The sequence below is a fragment of the Microtus pennsylvanicus genome, chromosome 1, assembly GCF_037038515.1.
Source record: "Microtus pennsylvanicus isolate mMicPen1 chromosome 1, mMicPen1.hap1, whole genome shotgun sequence".
NCBI classification, from domain to species: Eukaryota; Metazoa; Chordata; class Mammalia; order Rodentia; family Cricetidae; genus Microtus; species Microtus pennsylvanicus.
In genome coordinates, this window is record NC_134579.1 from 136,808,373 (window position 1) to 136,829,200 (window position 20,828).

Here is a 20,828-nt window from a genome sequence, read left to right on the forward strand (position 1 = left end):
TGGGTTAAGCTTTCTTATGTTAGATTCCCCGGTGAAACTCTTTGGAAAGAGATGTTCCCACTCTTTCTCAAATCCCTTGAGTCGCTCCCTCATGGAATTGCGAATGTAGGTACATAGGTAGGAAAGACAGACAGATCTCAGAAAACAGAAGGGTGGTGGGTGGGAGGGAGGAAGGGTCAAAGAATGAGTAGGTGCAGACGTTGGAAGCGAGGAGGGGAACAAGGGATGACTGCAGCAGAGGGCACACAGAAGCAGCGGGTGGACAGTCTTGCTGGCTACAAACTCTGCAGTAAGAATTGGTTGAGTCGTTTCAGTGACCCAGCATGGTGCCTTGAGAAGGCTGAGCTTATTCACAAAAGTCAGGATTTCCTGGTACCTCCAGGCTGTCAGGCTGTGGTCTAGGTACTGGCAGGAAGTGGTGATCTGGACTGCTTTCTCATGATGGTAACAGTGGGAGCCATTTTTGTCCATGACATGCAGCCAGTGCCAATGTAACCAGCATCACTGGAAACTTGAAGTGATGCTTATATGAACTTCCCTAAAGATACTTCCCAGGCTTTGTCATGACTGTTGTTGGAGGATTTAAGGACTCCGTGATTCCAGTAGGGGACCCTTGGGAGCGAGTGCCTGGGTCTATAGGATTGTGCTAGGTGGCTCCTTCCTCTTGCTGGTTTGGCCTCATGTCCTTTTCACTGTGTTCTTTTTTAGTTATTAGCATAACTATATGCCGAGTCCTCTGAGGGAATCATGGCGCCTCTCTGAGAATGGCTCAGGGGGAATCCTGATATGTGACCCCAGTCTGGCCCATTATAGCACGCTATGCTTCAGATCTCAGTGACTAATTCCAGTATTGGGCACATGGCATACACCAGCCTCGTGAGATGCATCACAGGGACTTTCGTTAGATCACTTTGTACTAAGGTAGCAAAGGTGGCAGACTACAGGCCTGAGGCAGACGCTGGTCATCTTTGCTCTCCGGGAATGAAGCTGAACAATTGGTCAGCAAGTCTGAAACCTAAAGGTGTGAACTGACAGGGTAGGTAGCTGGGGTTTCCCAGATATGGACCCGGTCCATTCATTTCCCCCAGGGCAGTTTGTGTTTGTTTCCTGCCATTGGTAACCAGCAGAGGCTTGATTAAGACCAACAACAAAGCTATGCAGTTACTTAGTGTAAGAACTCAGGCCAAGGAGAGGGGCCCAGGCTGACCTCAGAGACAGGTACAAATCCAGAAAATGTGCAGAGACCTAGATGAGGGAAACACCACAAAACCACTGGATAGCCAGGATGAAGGATACCGTGATAGGAAGAAGGAAAGCCCAGGGAAGACGTCCGTGCCCTCTGTGCCCAGGCTTACCCACACGCCGTTGCTTCGGGTCACAGTCACAAGTCCATCCTGGAAGAAGATGTGGACTTTGTCCACGATCTTGTCATTGCCATCACAAGACTGGACATCAGCAACCACACGGTACCAGGGCACAGGCTTCTGGATTCCCGGGCAGAGAGAAGAAACCTCATAGACACCAGGGGAGCTGATGGCATTGTGAGCCCCATCAAAGGTGGTGAGGTTGGCCCCCACAGTGATGGAGCAAACACCTTGGGCAGGCTGGCAGCTCCGGACTCCGTCTTGGAGCTTACAGACTTGGCCAGATGGGCAGCTGGTTGGGTGGCATGACAGGCCGGTGCTTCCGGAGCAGCAACAGAGCTGGCTGCAGTCTGAGGTCAACAGTGAGGAGTTCACCTGTGCACAGAAAGGGGTGGATGGTGTGCATTCACACGGGCGAGAGATGCTGTGTGTCCTCTCCCCAACGGTAGTCTGAATGGCCCTCAGAGGTCAGGCAATTCATCCGGTCACCACTCTGTCTCTGCCTCAGATTGTACCCAGTTATTGTAGGAACAAGCCAGAGTTAGGCCAACCGGAGAATGAGAGACCACATGGCGATAATGTTACCGACTCTAGGCTATTTGTTATGGCTTGAATATGGCTTGTCTACCTGAACCCATTCAGGAGTTTATTCCTCAAAGTGGTTTGTATGAAGAGATTGGAAACATAATTTTTAGAAGTGAGGACTCCGCGGGGTGATTAGATTAATAGAGTCACCAAAGTAGAACTCCCAGGATTGACACGTGGTGGCCTTTAAAGGCTAGGGAGGGGCTACACCTTGACAGAGGCAGACACACGCTTCTGCTATGGCCTCATGGAGAGGGGGCTTCATGAGCGCCCACATCACGATTGCTCTTTAGACTTCTAGCCTCCAAAACTGTGAGCTTTATAAGCCCATTTCCTCCATGAAGTAGCTTGCATTAGCTGTTTTCTTACAGCGACAGAGTAAATTCATGAGCCTAGAAACCAAGCAAATGTCACGGGACCCATCAAGTGAGTATAACACCCAAAAGCTAAGTGAGGAGAGAGCAGAATCCTTGGCTCAGACTGGAAACACATGGCTATAAGAACCAAATAAAAGGGGCCTAAGTGACCCATTAGACGTGATCTGTAACGCTGTAAGAGCTAACTATATGTGTAAGGGTGGGCAGTGCACCCCCACAGGGTACAGGTAGTGACAGCACAGATACATGCATTCCCATGTAAGAGAAACCATTCTGACCTTAGAACCTAGCATGTAGGCCCTGAAACCTGCCAAAATGGAAACAAAGACCTAATCCATTGAAGTCCTGGTCCATAGTTCCAGAAAATTCCCTAAATGTACTGACCTTGCTTTCTGGCTTCTGCAGTTCTGCTTCTTGCTAACTGAAGTGTGACAACCAGGATGTGGTTTTAGTACACAAAAGAGACGAAGGACTGTAAGACTCGGGGCTGCATGATTTGGACAAGTTCCCCAATGCAGATGCGGCTGACAGTAAAGACTCTGATTTCAGCTTTGTGCGTGTCTGCATGGTCGCCCCTGAAGGACTCACCCCAGTCACACATCGACCTCCCCTGTGTCTCATCCCTCACCAGCTGCTCCTTCTCCATGCCCCTCTCAGGCTCCCTTGGCTCTCAGAGCCCCGACTCTGGTCCTAGGCTCTGCAGACAGTTTCTCTTCTACCGCCTTTCACTCTCTGGTGAGGTCATCAGACCCAGAGAGAAGTAACTGCTGTAGCCGACTTTACTGGAACAGCTGGTGAACTATGGTTAAAATCTACAGATTAGATAACAGTGTGGAGTCAACATTACTTTCCTGGTTTTGATAATTGTCGTCTGTCATATAAATAAATTTCCTCATTTTTAAATGTGAGATTAGGAGGTGCAGGTAGATGCTCTGGAATAAGCTAGAAGGTAAAAGAAGGGGATCAGCACTGGGATGGGGCGCACAGCTGATTGTGAGAGCACTGGGAGGCTGCCAAGCTAACCTAGGGGACCCTGGACGACTGCCAGGAAACAGTAAGACCCGAAGGAAGAAGAGTTTGGCTCCCTTTGCAAATGGCAGACATTGTCTAGGCAGAGTCTCTGTAAAATGGGAGGAACAGCCAGCATATCTATCTTGCTGGACTGCTACGATTAAAGATAAATTAACATTTCAAACAAACTTGGCCACACAAGGAGCTTCCGAGAAGCATCAACAAGGATAAATTAACTATTAAATCCCAGATCACACTGTTGAATGTTGGCAGCTGAGCCACCCACTGCACTGCTATAGATTCTATTCTCGTTGAATGTGATGTACGGGAGGATGATCCTGTGCTCACTGGGTACCAACTGTCCTGAGCATCAAATGTGTATGGAGCCAGGATGCTGACCCAACCATTCTGCAGGTGAAGAAGTTCAGAGAGGGAAGGGTAGTGGAGGAATGCTCCCACACCAAAAGATAGCAATTCCCAATTCCCGGGACCAAGCATGCTACCTTAAATGGAAATGTGTGTTTGCGGTGTGATAAATGTTGTTTAGATGGAGAATTATCCTGATTGTCTAGGTGGGGAATCCCGTGGACACTCATAAAAGGACTATACAGGGAGATGTCAGGTCACCCAGAGAAGTGATGGCAGATGCTGGAGTGGTGTGGCCAAGCCCAGGAATGACCAAAGCCACCAGAGGGTGGAAGAAAAAGGAGTAGATTTTCCTCCAGAACCTCTTAAGACAGTGTCAGCCTTCCGTCGCATTGACTTTAGTGCAGTGAGCCTGATCCTTGACTCTTGGTCTCCAGAACTGTGGGGAATTAAGTTCTCTTGCTTTGACCTGCTCAGTCTGGGGTGACTCAATACAGCAGACACAGCTGGGGAAAGGTGATGGTCCCCATGTCCCGTCCTTGAACAGAGACCCAGAGCACAGTAACTCTGAACAGCCCTCCAGCTTCTCCACCCGCACTGCCTGCTTAGAGTCCCTGCTCACCGGCATATAGTGGCCATCGTAGGTGCAGCCGCATTGTTGGGCAGGAACGCACACACCCTGGGAGAGCAGGAAGTGATCATCACACTCACATCCTTCAAAGCAGCGAGAGCTGCATTGGGTGAGGCCAGCGAGAGCAGCGCAGGAGCCCTTGCAGGAGCTTGTGCAGACAGAGTAGTGGCTGTGAGCAGGACACTGGAGAGCTGTAGGGAGAGGAGGCAAGGGGGTCACATGTGCTTTAGGATGCTGATGGCCTGCATTTACTGAATCTTAGGTCTGGGATGAGTGATTATTGTAATCTGGATGTGAGGTAGCCCCTCTCCTCATTCACAGAAAAAAGAGTGGGTCTCCAGCTGCTGTATGCAATGACTGAGAGGCCTCTGACCTAGTCAATGGATTCATGATTTGCACAGCGTACCCGCAGACTCAACAGCCTTTGGTGAGACACATACTTAATTGTATGTAGTTTACTAGGGTTCTATCTTGTCTCTGGTTTTCCTTTTCTTTCTGATTCTTGGCTACCATGAAATGGGCAACTCTGCTGGTCATTGCTGTGGGACCATGATCTCTACCCTGTCACTTGTAGTTTAAATAAACGCTGATTGGCCAGTAGCCAGGCAGGAAGTAGAGGCGGGGCAACCAGGCAGGAAGTAGAGGCGGGGCAAGGAGAATTCCGGGAAGAGAAAGATTCAGTCTAAAGTTGTCACCCAGACACAGAGGAAGCCAGACACAGAGCAAGCAAGATGTGACTGCCTCGCCAATAAAGGTACTTGCCATCTGGCTAACACAGACAAGTATTATAGACTAATATAATTTATAAGAGTTAATAAGAAGCCTGAGATACTAGCTCATCAGTTTATAATTAATGTAGACCTCTGTGTGATTTCTTTGGGATTTAACGACTGCGGGAACTGGGTAGGACAGAAACCTTAGTCAACAGGTCATGCCCTCTCTTCCATGATCAGCCTCAGCACAGGCCCCCTTGACAGACAAGTCACCCCCACACAAAAACCTGTGAGCCCACAAACCAGAGCAAAGCCACCCTCCTCTTCAGATGTCCAGGTACTTCTCATGGCTACAAGGAACTAACACAAAAATTGTTAAGAAGATGTAAGGCTGATGTTGCGACTCTGGCAATGTGACTCACATGGGAGGTGTTTGGAGAAGTGGGCTAGAGAAACCTGGAGCTCTGTGAGTGGAGTTCATAGGAATTCTAGTGTGAGCTCAGAACAGATAGTATGTTTGAGAGGTGTCGGGCGGAAAGCTCCACCTGACAGAGGACATACCAAAGCTGCAGAGCCTTCCGCCTATAGCATAGTGCTCCTGGCCGGTTTTGTCAGGTTTATAGTCAGTATCGAGAACAAAATCAGAGCATAAATATTTGACAAATGGTTTCTAATGAGATCAGAGGTTCTAGAATGAAACCAGGAACAATGAACTTGGAGAACAAGGACCATGGTCTGAGGATGTCTTGGGAGTCATCAAGACCGGGCTATCATAATCTGAAAAGGGGGAAGTGTGAACTTGAAAGACCTTTCCCTTGAGGAAAGAGAGCAACTGGGACACCTTATTCACTCAGGGCCACCTAGATGCTTGTTTACCCAGAGTTAATTTCACTACGCTCCCAGGCACTCCAAGACGACTCAGACAACTGTCTGAGCTGGTGATAGACACTGAAGTCATCTGCATGGAGGTGAGTTTGTGAAAATGTGGAGTGCAAGAGTTATGGGGGTCATGGCTTCCACCCACATTTAAAAAATATCCTTGAGAGGCCAGGCCATGGGTAGCGAGGATGGGATCTGTATGTGGACCCCTGAGCGGGTGAGGCAAGAGCTGTGAGGATGAAGCTGAAGATCCAGGGAGTTAGAGAAAACAGGGATGTGGGGCATGTGGAGGAAAGCAGCAGGAAAGAAGTATGAGAGAAAACTGGGCAGGAGTAGAGGCACTCAGGAGGCAGAGGCAGTCTGATCTCTGAGTTTGAGGCCAGGATGGTCTACAGAATGAGTTCCAGGACAGTCAGAGCTATAGAGAAACCCTGCCTTAAAAAACTAAAAAATGAAGAGGAAGAAGGAGGAACGAGAAGAAGAAGAAGAAGAAGAAGAAGAAGAAGAAGAAGAAGAAGAAGAAGAAGAAGAAGAAGAAGAAGAAGAAGAAGAAGAAGAAGAAGAAGACAGAAGCCATGAGGCCTGTAGCTGACAAGGCCTATAGACTATGGGCTCCCTCCCACATTCTTTGGAGCTCACACCGTGTCAATATTTCCCCTACTAGGTTTTGATCTTACTTTGATTCCATCTTTCCCTTATAAGTGTCCAATCTTCCTTTTTAGTACAGGAATGTGCACCCCATTATACCAATGGATGTTGGAAATGTGTAATTGTACTTTGTTTGCTTGCAGAAGCGCACATCTAAGGGTCTACATTGAGTCTTGTTTAGACTCTGGATTCGGACATTTAAGCAATGTGGGAACTATAAAGACTTTGGGGAGTTTTGGAGATGACACAGTTTTCGTTATGACATGGATATGAGTCTGCTGGTATCAGGGGTAGAATGTTTGGAGATGAATTGTTTCCCCAAAGACTCATACAGTCTTCTTGGTGGTCTAGTGATTGACTGGTACTTGAGTCACAAATGTCTGACCTTATCAATGGCCAATCCACTGATGGATATATGGTTTTATGTGTTACTGAGGAATAATGGAGATTTTTGGAGGTTGGGCTTGGTTGAAGAAAGTATATCAGCTAGACTGAGCCTTTCAAGAATATCTGTTGCCTGCTTCCGGCTTTGATCTCTGTGCTGTCTGGTCACCTCTATCTGTTTCTGCCATAACCCCATCCTACCTCAGGCTCAAGTGTGCATTCAGTCATGCTGAACACAAATGACTGACACCTTGAGCCAATGTAAATCCTCAAAAATGGTTGCTTTCAAGCATTTGCCACAGCACAAAACCTACCACAATGCTGCAGGGGACACAGCGCTGAGGACCTGAGCGTGTGTCCAGTGGGATGGACAGCTCGAGTGGCCATGGCTGGTGGCTGGTTGAGAACATCAGATACAGGCTTGAATGGGATGGGGAGTCATAGGCCGAGGCTTGAAGCAGGAGAGTAGAAAGATAGGCATAACTCTGGGTTCTAACTAAGCAATATCAGAGTGGTGTGGCTGTCATCGGATGGGCACTGGGATAGAGAAGAAAGATCGGGTTTGGCATAAAATGCTGTGCTCAGATTTAAGGATCACCAGGAAATAACCCAGGAGGCCGAGGCCATGGAAGTCCAGAGCTGGAGATGGTGTCTAGTGTTATCACTGGGACAGTTGCTATGCTGTGGAGGGGTTGATGGCACTGTGTTTAGTTCCTGCCCTCAGGAGACTGAGGAGAAATGACTCTGCCATGAAACAAACATCAGCCTTGTCATGCAGAGTCTGGCATGGCTTGTCCCTGTCCTGCAAACTGGAAAGAGGTGTGTGGTCCAGGATTGGGGGTCTATCTGTTGCCACCGTGTCTGTGGGAGGGGTCAGTGAGCCACAGCTCAGGACTCTTGTGGGCTCTTAATCCATCCAACTCCCTTCCAGGTCACTGCAGGAAGCTGAGAACGGCCCTGGGAAGAGGTGGGTGTGAGCTCTGGGGAGAGTGGACTCTTGACTAGAGTCTGAGACCCCCCGGGTCAGAAGTAGAGTGGAAAGCCACAGAGGATGCTGGGGCACGGCTGAAGGAGGCCCTGTCACAGGCAGGGATTTCTCCATAGCCCAGAAGGTTCCAAGAGGGGTCCCCAGACACTCACGGCAGAAGTCTTCTGTCCTCCAGGGCTGCACGGTTGCACCAGCTGCCTGACAGGCTGCGGTATAGGCTGCCAGGCTTTGACAGAGGTATGTTTTGTTGCCCTTATTGGCACACATGTCATACACACATTGGCGGAAGTATTCCAAGGGACTCAGAACCTGGTGGCAGGCTGCGAAGGGGCCTTTGGCGTCCTGCATCTTCCCACAGGCTTCGTTTTTCTCATATTCTTTTGTCTCCTCTGCCAAGCACACAGGACATCCTTGGTCCCCACAGCCCTCACCACAGTCTGGGGAGGAGCCTGGAGCTCGCCAGGCTTCTCCAAAGGCCTCAGTACTGGGGGCTAAGTCTCCATTGGGCAACACAAAGTCGTCACTCCAGTTCCCATTGAAGTTCCCACAGAGGCCACAGATCTGTCCACGGAAGGAACTAGGGATGGACATGAGGACATGGGCATCGCCGTCAAAGAGAACCTTCAGCCCATTCTTGGTCTGCAGAATCATATTCCGGCCTTCAGCAGTCACGGTCACACGGTCTACAGTCACGGGTAGGACCACAGCTTCGTCATCCACTGTCACCTGGGTGGAAGAGTCAGTTAGGATGAGGGGACAGCAACTCAGTTTAAGGCACGTCCTCAATTTCCTGCACAGAGCATTGTCTGTCTCAGATCTTCTTTGAAGAACTAAGTCCCTTTGGGGCTAAAATCAGGTCCTGTTAAACTCCCAGGATGGGGCCATGACTACAATAGACTCTGAGGTGGAAACTTTCACCCACAAACCCAGAACTGTCAGGGCAGGGCTGTGCTGTTCCCATACTTTGGAACTCTCCAAGCTCTACTGAAACTCTAGAGGGTGAGACCAAGGTGGGGACCTGTCCCTACCAGAACTCTGGAAAGGTTTATGTCTACTCACCTGTGGGCCATGAGCCAGGGCCACAACATGGCCTGCCACGGTAACCACCACTCGCTGGGGTTCACCTGCCAGGTTTTTCTCAAGCACAATGGAGAACTCCTCATCTCCAGGTTTCGGGTCACAGACACTGGCCAAGACATAGGAGCAGGAGCCATGAAGATCATACACCCGTCCATCAAGAGTGACATAATGGATGCCCCCATTGGCCAGGCATTGGCCACAACCAGAGGGATAGCAGGCCTGAACACCGTTCTCTATCCGGCACTCCTCATAGGGCTTGCAGTCTAAGCCTTCCTTGCAGGTAACCTGCCCATCTGCCCCACACTCACAGAGCCGCTCGCACTCAGGGCCTGGGTAGAATGTGGCACCCAGCTGGTAGTAGCGTCCATTGTAGAGGCAGCCACACTGGCCCACGGGCACACAGGTGTCACCACTGAGCACAAAGCCAGAATCACAGGCACAGCCTTCCCGGCAGGTGGTTTCACAGCCCTCTGGGGCCAAGAGGCTTGGGCAGCTCACAGGGCAGGAGTCACCACAGAGCTGGTAGTGACTGTTGGCAGGACACTGGAAGGCTGTGGGGACAGAGCAAGGGAGAGTCAGGTAGAGGCAGTGGTGGCAGCAGGAGGCCTAGTGTGTAAGAGCCTTCCTGAGATGAGCCGGGGCTGCTGGATTGCTATGGGACGTGACGTAGGACATATGACAGGGGCACTGATTTGGGAGCTCAGGTGTGGGGGTGTGACCTCGTCTTCCTGAGGAGGGTGTGCCATGCTGACATCTAAGGCAAATGCCATCTAAGACAAGGGACTGTCTGAAGATGCAACTACATGCATCTGACCAGAACAGACCAGAACCGACCATGGCTGCATCGGGGTTGCCTGACTAGGGACCCATGTGTGTGGGAGACCAATCACCTGACTGAAGAGAAGGAAGATGGTGCCGACATGACTGGAGCACCCGCTGGTCTCTCAGACATCCTCCGTCTCAGGGTGTGACCCTGCCAGTGTGTATGTGATTGGGTGCCATAGACAGGGTGCCCCTGACTCAGCAGATCTGCCTGAATGTGCTGCCCCCACCTCCTGACTCAGTCTGCTTGGATCTGCCCAGGACAGGTCCTGATTCCAGCTGAGGAGTCTGACATCTGACCAGTGTGTGGCAGGCAGTGTAGGGTCTCACTGGGCTCTCTGACTACTCTTGTGTGTGTGGCAGTGGTCCAGTGTGGGAGATGGTCCAGGGGCTTCCGACTGGGCATAGCTCCCTTGGCCTCTGACACGCACTCCTTGCTGAGTAACTGTCAATGGTCATATCCAAGTCCACTAGCAAAATGTCCCTTCCAGAGTGGTCTGCACCCAGGCTGTGTGACTTTGAGTGTGTAGCTGGGTTCTTCCCTACCCCACTGGTGGTTTTCAGTATCAGTGCCAGGATGTATCTCTGACAGGAGGTGGTGGAGCTGGGCCTTGAGCTTCACTAGAACAACAGGGCTCTTGTCTTAGAGCCCCTGGAAAGAGTTGGGGGAGACCCTGTCTTTGTGGAGCTGCAAGGGTCAGTACTCACGACAGAAGTCTGGCTTTCTCCACTCTCCAAGTTGGGCTCCAGCAGCCTGACAAGCTGCCACATAGGTGGCCACGGCAGGACAGAGACCTCCTGGATGGCCCTCAGCTTGACAGGCATCCAGCAAGCAAGCCTCGAAGTACTGCGAGGGTGGCAGGAGGCTGTGGCAGGGTGCTAGTGGACCTGCGGGGTCTGAGATGATGCCGCAGGCGTTGGGGCCACTAAAGGATTCCTGTTCCTTAGGTGTGCAGGTCTCTGGGCAAGGCTCAGACTCGCATTGGTCCTCACAGCCTGGGGCTCCGCCCACCTTCCAGCCCTCAGGTTTTCCATCCACAGCTGTCAGGTCATCATTGGGATTTTTGTTGTAGTTCCCACACAAGCCACAGAGGGTGCCTGCATAGGCTGCAGGCACGTGCAGGCGGACAAAACTGTAGCCATCGAAAGTCAGGGAGAGCCCTGCTGCGGTTTTCACCACTACATCTGCTCCACTTAGGTAAATGCTCAGTCGCTCGTCCAGGTAGAAGGGCAAAGCAACGAACTCTCCGTTCACCTACAGGGGGGAGAGAGGTGAGAGGCGCCGAGAGTTTTGAGTGTTTCCACCACTTATAAGATAACGGATTCAAAGTAGGTTACTGCCCCTGCTATTTTAAGAGTAAAGACACGTGGAGTCATGGACTTTTTGTTTTTGTTTATATTGTTTGTTGCCTCCTGTAACAAGGAACGACTAGTGTAGGCTAGGCTTCTACAAGTCTCTGCAACCCTCCTACCGCAGTCTCTAAGAGCTGAGTTAACAAAAGTGAACCACCCCATCAGACCATGTCTCTGGTTCTCTGTGCTACCGTGAAGCAGGTACTTTCAACACTCCTCCCTACAGAGGAATAACGGAAGGCTGAGTCTGGGGAAGCCTTTATTTCCAGCCGTCCTGGTCTCACAGTGTAGGCTGAACCCAGCATCATGGTCCTGCCAAGCTGAGAATGGTCTATCCCTCATCTCTCCTGTCCAGCAGAGGCTTCGTGTCCCACAGCCCACTCACCTGTAGCTGCCTTGGCCAGCTGGCACTAAGGGTCAGGCTGAGGCCGTAGATATTCAGAGTGACACTGCGGGTGTAGCTGACCGCCTGGCTGCCCCTGTGCTCATTGACCACAGTGACATTGAAGTATTCAGTCCCTGTGGGTGGTGCATGGCAGGGTGCGCTCAGCAGGTACTCGCAGGTGCCTTGGAAGTCAAACCGGTGCCCGTCAAGGGTGATGTAATGGGGATCGCCCCAGGCTTGGCACTCAGCTATGCTTGCTGGTTGGCAGCCGAGCTGGCCGGAGGGCAACAAGGCACACTCCTCACCCAGCCCACAGCTGGCAGACGTGCAATTCAGAGATTCACTTCCAGGTTCGCAGCGGCACCTCTCAGAGCAGCTGGCATCAGTCCAAAACTCGGTGCCTGCTTCATGGTATGTGCCATTGACCCAGCAGCCACAGCCACTGTCCAGGGAAACGCACTGCCCAGCACTTAGCACGAAGCCCTGGTCACACTGGCACCCCTCCACACAGGGCCCGCCACATGCAGCTGGGGTTGTGTGGCGTGCAGGGGATGGGCAGCTGGCTGGGCAGGGTGGGCCACAGAGCTCATAGTGGCTGTTGTCAGGGCAGGTCATCTCTGTGGGTGGAAGAAGGGCGGGAGAGAAATGAAGAATGGTGTTGGAGTGCCCTCTGGGCACAGAGTGGCAAGAGTCATCAGCAGAGACAGAAGGGGACAGGGAGACTACCAGATCCAGTGACGCAGTCCGGGAGGGAATCCGAGACAAAGTAGAGCAGATGGCGTGAGAGGCAGACAGAGATGATGAACTGGGGACACACAGAGACAGCCAGGAGACAGCGACAAACAGAAGCCAGCAGAAAGACCCAAAGGGTGGAAGTGGAGCCAGCCCAGCCCTTGCCCTGGTCCCCACCACTCACCACAGCCAGCCTGAGTCCTCCAGTCCTTTATTTGGATGCCAGCGGCCTGGCAGGCAGCAGCATAGGCAGCCAGTGACTGGCATAGAATGTCTTTGATGCCATCGCCCATGCAGACATCCAGCACGCAGCCCTTGAAGAAGTTCTCAGGAGGCACACGGGCATGGCAGCTGGTGAAGGGGCCCCCTGCACCAGGAGCCAGAGGTCCACAGTAGCCAGGGCCCTCATACTCCTCCAATTTGTTCTCTGGGCACACTGGACAGGAACCCTGACATTCATTCCAGCAAAGAGGGTCCCACCCTGGAATCTGCCAGCTGCCACCCCAGGTGGGTATTGAGGATGCCGTTGTGCCGTTAGGGAAGACTTGGTCATTTTGGGGGTTTTTGTCCATGTTTCCACAGAGCCCACACACTGCATCATGGTAGCTACTGGGCAGTGTGACCTCTACCCTCATGTTCCAGTCATAGGTGACCTGAAGCCCGAAGTCTGTCACCAGAATAGCCTTGAAGCCTCCGTGGACCACTGAAACCCGTCCACCAGCCAGGTAGACAGGCAAGACCATCAGAACTCCATTCACCTGGAGAGAGAGGGAGACCAGTGGGGTCAATTTCCTTTCCCTCTGCTCTTCTCTCTGAGTCTCTGTTCTAGATGTTTCCTTCCCCAGAAATGTGTCTGGGATCAAATCTAGGCCCACCCCATTGGGGGTCCAATGACCTTTCCACAGGGTCGCCTAAGACCATCGGAAAACACAGATATTCACATTATGATTCATAACAGTATCAAAATTACAGTTATGAAGTAGCAATGAAAATAATTTTATGGTTGGGGTCACCACCCCTTCAGGGACTGTATGAATGTGTCAGAGCAGTAAGAAGAGAGAGAACCACTGGTCTACATGAAGGCCAACATCTTGAGTCTACTGTGAACGCTAGCAAGAGGGCTACGCTTAATTCCCAAGAAAGGGCTGCCCTCTCTTGTAATTTCCCCAGTGTGGTTCCATGTCTATGTGAAAACAGACTTTCCAGCTCCTAACTGCTGTTAGTTACACCAGGGTTCATTTGGCCTCATGCCCCTGGGTGTTCCTGGGACCATCATCTTTAACATACCCGAACTTTGCCAATCTCGTTCTTGTGGATGGTGATGTTGGTGTTGTAGGCAGTCACAGTGACCAGTCTCACATAGGACACAGCCGGGTTGCCCCGGTTCTCATTCTTGGTTGTGACAGTGAAGGGAGTCAGGCCCTCGGCACTGACCCCAGGACAGGCAGTTCCTGCCAGCAGGTAGCTGCAGGTGCCCATGAAGTCAAAGTTCCAGCCATCGAAGGAGTGGTAGTGAGGGTCACCCCACAGCCAACATGTGGAATTATAGTTGGGCACACACACGGCCTGACCACCTTGATCCTTGCAGGTCTCCTGAGGCCGGCAAGTGACATTGTGGCATGGGTCTGTGGGGAGAGGAGAGAAACACTGAGGCTCGCCACAAGCATGGCTGCTCCCAGCATCCCCCTAGGTCTCTGCTAGGGACACCAGCTCTTGCCTGTTGATGCAGGTGTGACCAGTGTCCTGATACCTGAGCCCTAGGCCCTGAAGTTGCTGTGTAAGACCAGACCCTGAGAAGCCAGCACTAGGAGTCCAGAAATTTCATGCCTGTGGTTCTCACGTTAAGTCTCTGGGTTTGGATATCCCACAGTGCGAAACTCCATTCCTGGGTGTTCCATCGAGCACCAGGATCTCACTTCTGGGGTTTGTCCTCAAGGCCTCCCCCTCCCAAGTCTCCACTAGTGCCCCTCTCTCTGTGACTCCAGCTTGGTGCCCAGGCGTCCAGCCTTGACACTCGCTCCTCTGTCTTGTTGCCTGTTTGAAATCAGCCTGGAAGCCTCGACAGCAGAGGGCGCTATGGAGTCTGTGGGGAGAGAGGCCCCCTGTTCTGATAACCTGCTCTGCTGAGCCACTGGCCTGTGACCGATGGGACCCTGGCTCTCTAGCTGGTCGCCTGGAAGCACTAGGTGGCTGCTTCCAGCTGATTTCTCCAGTACTCCAGGGGGTGGGGTGGGGTTCACTCCTGCATCTCCACCCTGCAGGATCCTCTGCCACCCAGTGGCTGCAGGGCGCCTTCTCCAGTGAGATCCCTGTGCAGATCTCCACCATCAAAATCTTGCCCTGAGTGTCCTGCAATCTTAAATCCCTTAAGGTTCCTTGACACCCAGACTGGGTAACCTCTGCCCTTGGCTCCTGGAATCCCCTCCCAAAGTCTGGTACCTCAATCTACAGGTCTTTGCACCTCTTACCATGAAGTCATGTCCCCCTCAGCTCCCAGCCCCTGTCCTGTGTCCTCACACACCAGCCCGGCTCCACTGTACAGCACCTTTGGTGACACAGGTCAGGAAGCCTCCGGAGGGCTCGCACACCTGTCCTGGATTGCAGCTGTGATTCTTGCACACCATGCCTTCTCCTGAATGGCACACACACTGCTGCTGGCAACTTTCAATGAGAACCGACTCCTCTGGCTGTGGGGGCAGAGAGCATGCCATCAGTAACCAGAGGGGTGTGGACTCCCTCAGGCATGTCCAGCGTTCCGGGCAAAAAAAGCACTGGGCTAACAAAGTGGCCACTCTGCAGCATGGTCCATTGTCAGTGAAACTGAGGCACAGGTGACCGCGAGGCCCAGCTCATCCAGCTGCTCATTCACCATCCGTGTAGTTGCCCATTCATTCCACAGTGTACACTTAATTGATCGTCGCTGCTCAGGAGGAGCGGAGTTAAGGAGCCAGAGCAAAGGTTCCGGAGCTCTGCTGTTCCTGAGCTGGACGACTGCACAACACTGCTTAGCTTCTTTGTGCCTCACCTTCTTCACCTGTAAGTGACAGCTAGACACAGGACCAGTCCAAGGAAGGAGAACTGGGATTGGAGAAGGAGCTCTTCAGTAATGCAGTCTGCTTTGGGAAGGTGAAGATAGATGAAGCTAGGCTTGCAGGGAGCTCGGTTTTAAAGCCAAGTGATAAACAGGAATATAGTGATTCGAACCAGTGTTCTCTCAACAAATGCACATTTGAGAATTTCCATAATATGAAGGCAGGCTATATATACACGTGTGTGTGTGTGCGTGTGACGTATGTACATGATAAGATGGGTTCATGATAACAGCATGCACAACATCTGCTCCCAGGAGCCCTCAATCCTGCAAAGGAGCCAGACTTAAGCAAACACACACTCAAGTCAGAGGGCCCCTGTGGGAGAGAACAGGGAAAGCAGAGGGAGTGAGCACCTGATGTCACAAACAAAATCTCAGCCTCCAGACCTGGAAGAACACCTCTGCTCAGATCTGGGATTAAAAGTTAAGTCTTATCTGGGGAGGCAGTGAAGGATTTAAAACTTCAGGACCCATGATCCTATTTCAAAAGATCTCTCCACAGTCATGGGGAGGGTATAGCAAAAAAATCAAAAGTGGGGACTGGGAAAGGACAACATGGACCAAAGTAGGGTTGCGGGGGTGGGGGAGGACGGGGGATGATAGGGAACGGAGGTGAGCAGAGAGATGTTAAAGAGGCTGCAGGGTGGAAAGGCTACAGTGCTAAGGAGCAGCGGGAGGGGGTGTCCAGGAAGATGCCCTGGGTTCTGTACAGATGGATGGATTCTTACCTCATAGTAGACCCCATTGTGGTAGCAGCCACATTCCTGGACGGGCACACAGGCTTTTCCATTGTACAGGAAGCCGGAGTCACATTCACAGCCCTCAGCACACACTTCTGGGCACTTGGGTGGGGCACTGAGAGCCCAGCAGCCCAGGGAGCAGGTGTCTGCACAGACCTCATAGTGGCTGTGAGGGGGGCACTCCAATGCTGCAAGGAGAAAATGCAGGGTTGGGTGGGGATTCTACTCCTTTTCTGCCCTGGCCTCCCTGTTCCCTACTCCTCCATGTCCTGTAACTCACGACAGAAAGTTTCGGTCCTCCATGGTTCCACTTGCCCTCCAGCTGCCTGGCAGGCGCTCACATAGGCATGGATGTTGTTGCAGAGAATGCTCAGGTTCCCCTCACTCTGGCAGAGATCAAAGACACAGTCTTCCAAGAGACCCTTGGGGTCTATCAGCTTGTGGCAGGCAGCCAGTGGCCCCGAGGTGCTGGTGAGCAGCCCGCAGAACTCCACCCCATAGTACTTGTCCTCCAACTCAGGGCTACAGCCAGTTCCACAGCTGTCCCCTGTGCAGGGAGGAGTCGCTGGCGCACAGGGGGAGTCAGGCACAACTTCCTCCCAAGAGTTCCCAAAGTCAGTGGGGTCGGATGCCAGTGAGCCATTTGGCTTCTGGAAGTCATCCTTGGGGTCCCCGTTGTAGTCTCCACACAGACCACACATCTGCTGGTAGTAGTTGGATGGGATAGTGACCTGCACGTAGTACATGAGGTCATAGAGCACACGCAGGCCAAAATCAGTTTCAATCACAACATCAGATCCGTGCTGGGAGACATGGATCTTGCCCCCATCCAGATCCACTGGGAGCTTCATATCCACACCGTCCACCTGGGAGACAGAGAATGCCAAGCTTCAGAGGACACACTTTGAGGCAGCTGTCCCTAAATGTTCCTACCTAACACTGAAATCCTGTGTGATCTCATTTCTCTAGGCCTCAGTTTCTATATTTGTAAACTATATATAGTAATAGTGTCTTGTAGTGGGTGGAAAGGTGGTTTCCAAAAGGTAAGTTCACCCAGCAGTTAAGAATGTTTATTGCTACTCTATCAGAGGACCAGGGTTCAAGCCTCAGCACCCACATCCAGCAGCTCACAACTCCTGTCACTCCAGCTCCAGTGGACCTGACACCCCTTCTGCCCTCTGCGGTCACCCACAGCACACAGCATACTCACAGAGACATACATAAATAAAAAGATATGTCTGCCACAGCACACAGCATACTCACAGAGACATACATAAATAAAAAGATATGTCTGCCAAGAACCTCAGAAAGCAACCATACTTGAAGAAAGATCAGCAGGTGTAATTAGAGTTACTGTCTTGAAGTGAGATAATTCTAGACTAGGCTGGACCGACAAGTGTCCTATGAAGGGAGAAGAGAAGAGAAAAGAAGAGGAGGGGCGGGAAGAGGGAAGATCCAGGCAGAGACGTGGATGTTGAGGACACTCCAAGCAAAGGGACAGCTGAGCCACCCAAAGCTAGAGGAGCAAGAAGGTCCCCCTTCCTCCTCTAGAGGAGCGTGGCCTTGCTGCTGCCTTGATTCTGGACTTTTGACATCTAGAATGGTGAGAGTATAAGTGTGTTATTTTAAGTCAGCAAACTTGTGGCATTTTGTCACAGCAGCCACCAGGGAACTGTTACAGGTCTCTGAGGGGTAGTGACCTCACCAGCCTGGGTGAGGGGATCCTTCCTTACCAGGTGACATAGTGACTGAGCCTGGAGGCACACGCTGGTCTGAAGCTCAGCGCATCCTTTACCCCTCTGAGCCCTTGGGCAGGGATTCACCTGTGTTTCTGCTTCCTGTCTGTCTAGGGGGATCGGGCGCTTTGTCTGCAGAGTGTCATCTAGGAACTCTGATACACAAAGTGTGCGAAGGCTTGGGCTGTGGACTGCACCTCGTTTGCAAGTGGACAGTCAAGGGCACTCAGAGTTGCTGCTGTCCCTGTGACTGGATGCAAAATCAGGCTCCATCCCTCACCTGAAGATCACCTGAGGGCTCTGGCTCCAGCCAGGCCAGGAGGTGCACACCCGGTCACTATATATGTGCCTGTCCTCACACACACACCCTGCACACTGGGTTTACAGAGCTGTGAGGAGTCAGGGAGGGGGTAGGGGAAAGACATGCTCAGGCATGTCTAGAGTGTTCTAAAGATATCAACAGCCATTCCTCCCTAGCAGGCTGTCCATGAATAAGGACAAGTAATTTAACATCTGGGCTCAGTTTCTCCCTCTGCACTGAGGGACAGTCACAGGGATGCTAGGGTTTGGTGAGACGCGAATAATGGACAGAGACTGTCCCCACGTGTCTGGAGCTGCTTACTTGTCAGGTGCTAATCTGAGAGCTTGGGGCTCGTTAGGGAAGATGCTGCACTCTGTAGCCCATGCCCAGGGCATGCGACAGCTCTTGTACCTAGTGCTACCAGAACAACGGCTGTGTGCTGCATGTCAGCGGGGGATACTCCCATGTATCTCAAATGCTGGTCTCCGTGTGAGATCCAGTTCTTCCTATTCAGAAAAGCATGTAGCAAGGGTAAAGTTCATGGATTCTGTTCACTGTTGCATGAACGATCTCTGCAAGGGTCATATTATTTGGCTCCCAGCCAGGGGCACTATTTTGGGAGGTTCTGGAAATTCTAGAAGGTGGGACCTAGCTGAAGGATGTAGGTCATTGGAGGCAGGACTTCATGACATCCTGCCCCTGGTCCTTTCATTTCTTCCTCTGCTGTGTCCTGTACGCGGCTCTCCTCCCCCACATGTCTGCACAGCCATTATGTCCTTCTCAAGCTCAGGGACAGACAAACATGCACTAAACTCTCGGAAACCCTGAACGACAATGAGTATCTCCTCCCTGAAGCAGCTCTTTCAGGCCTCTGCAACAGAAAAAAAAAACCAAAAAACTAACACTAAATTCTCTCAGGGACCTCGGGACAGTGGTGGGAACTCTCCCTCTTAAAAAGGAAGCAAATTGCCAGGCGGTGGTGGCGCACACCTTTAATCCCAGCACTCGGGAGACAGAGGCAGGCGGATCTCTGGGAGTTTGAGGCCAGCCTGGTCTACAAGAGCTAGTTCCAGGACAGGAACCAAAATGCTATAGAGAAACCCTGTCTTGAAAATCAAAAAAAAAGAAGAAAAAAAGGAAGCAAATTATGGTGCCTCCAACTCCACAAGGCTAAAAGGAGTGTGTGTCTCTGCCAACAGCTCTAGATGACAGGATCACAGACTGGCCTATTTGAACTTTCTTCTGTGTGATTGTACCATGTTCTGTCTATGGTGAGAGCCCAGCGAGGAGCCTGGCGCAGGCACCACACTGAAGGAAGATGGAGGACAGGGGAGATGAGGCAGAAGAGCTGTAGCCATATGGTGAAAGGTCCCAGTGCCTGGCCTCGCTCTAATTGGGACCCCCATTTCCCATTTTCCCCAGGGGTCTTGCATGCTTTCCTTGTGCTGCCCACACAGGATTCTAAGGGATCCTCCTCCCATCCCCGGCCCCTGCTCTCACCTGGACCTTCCACTGACTCTGCTCCAGTCGCAGGGTGTGGTTGGCCACCAGGACCGTGATCGCCTTAGTGGCACTAGCATACCCATTGCCCCAGGGCGCGTTCTCCTGCAGGACGGTGAACTGGTCTAGGCCGGGCAGGCTTCCACAAGTTTGTGTTAGCACATACACACAGGTACCCATGAAGTCAAAGCGTTGGCCATCATAGGTGACGTAATGAGGATCTCCTGATGCCTGGCAGGTGGTAGTGCCCGCAGGCACACAGCCCAGGACTCCATTGGACGGCTGGCAAGTCTCATGTGAGCCACAGGATGAGGGCTCACAAGAAACCACACCACCTTCGTAGCAGTGGCAAAGAGAGTCGCATCCAGGTCCAGGGTAGAAGGTTTCTCCTGGTGGGTAGTAGGTGCCCTGGTGTACACAGCCGCAGGAGGCCAGAGGCACACAAGACTCACCACTGAGGGCAAAGCCGTCATCACAAACACAGCTCTCTTGGCATTCTGAGCCACAGCCTTGGGACACTTTCAGGTCTCCACAGGATATTGGGCATCCATAGGAACATTGCTCATAGTGACTGTTAGGTGGGCAGGTCGGTGCTGCAGGGAGAGGTCATCATAATCAATAACTCTTTCAGAGGACACAGTGGATGCCCCCCATATACATGTTTATACATGCATGCAGGTTACCCAGCTGCAAGATGCCTGTATTTTTAATGGGGCCAGGAGAACGACTCCTGTAACATTTTATTTGTTCCTATCAATTAATATTTGTTTCTAATACCTAGTGAGATTTGTGATCATCTCTAACAGCTCTTCAGGTTTGGTATAAATTTGGTGCAATGCGTGTTTTAAACATGTACACACATGTAATTTACACAGTGCATCTGTGGATATTGTCTTTCTTTCTCACCATTCTCCCTCCCGCCCACCCCTCCTCCTGTTCCTTGCATTTTCTTTTAACTCAGAACCTTTGATAGTCAAGCAAAGCATTCTACCATTCTCCAGCAGCATGCACACACGCACACGCGCGTGCGCACACACACATACACATGGCCGTAATAGCAGTTTTAAATGACAATACCATGTTGATCTTTGTGGAATGGATGATGGACATAAAGGATCCGCTGTCCTAGCATGCTTTGTGGT

General features: G+C 51.7%; 1 protein-coding gene across 1 annotated transcript in view; it reads right to left on the reverse strand.

Moving 5' to 3' along the window:
* Positions 1-20,828, reverse strand: part of LOC142858117 (IgGFc-binding protein-like) — a 36,353-nt gene that overhangs the window by 1,189 nt on the left and 14,336 nt on the right. Inside the window, exons 7-18 of the mRNA XM_075987333.1 lie at positions 19,687-20,279; positions 16,430-17,015; positions 16,138-16,337; positions 14,864-15,005; positions 13,606-13,943; positions 12,503-13,076; positions 11,587-12,203; positions 10,557-11,103; positions 9,006-9,577; positions 8,099-8,672; positions 4,326-4,525; positions 1,356-1,739 (exon numbers count right to left, since the gene is read on the reverse strand). Of these exons, the coding sequence (XP_075843448.1) occupies positions 1,356-1,739; positions 4,326-4,525; positions 8,099-8,672; positions 9,006-9,577; positions 10,557-11,103; positions 11,587-12,203; positions 12,503-13,076; positions 13,606-13,943; positions 14,864-15,005; positions 16,138-16,337; positions 16,430-17,015; positions 19,687-20,279 (5,327 nt within the window). The remainder of the gene's footprint in view (positions 1-1,355; positions 1,740-4,325; positions 4,526-8,098; positions 8,673-9,005; positions 9,578-10,556; positions 11,104-11,586; positions 12,204-12,502; positions 13,077-13,605; positions 13,944-14,863; positions 15,006-16,137; positions 16,338-16,429; positions 17,016-19,686; positions 20,280-20,828) is intronic.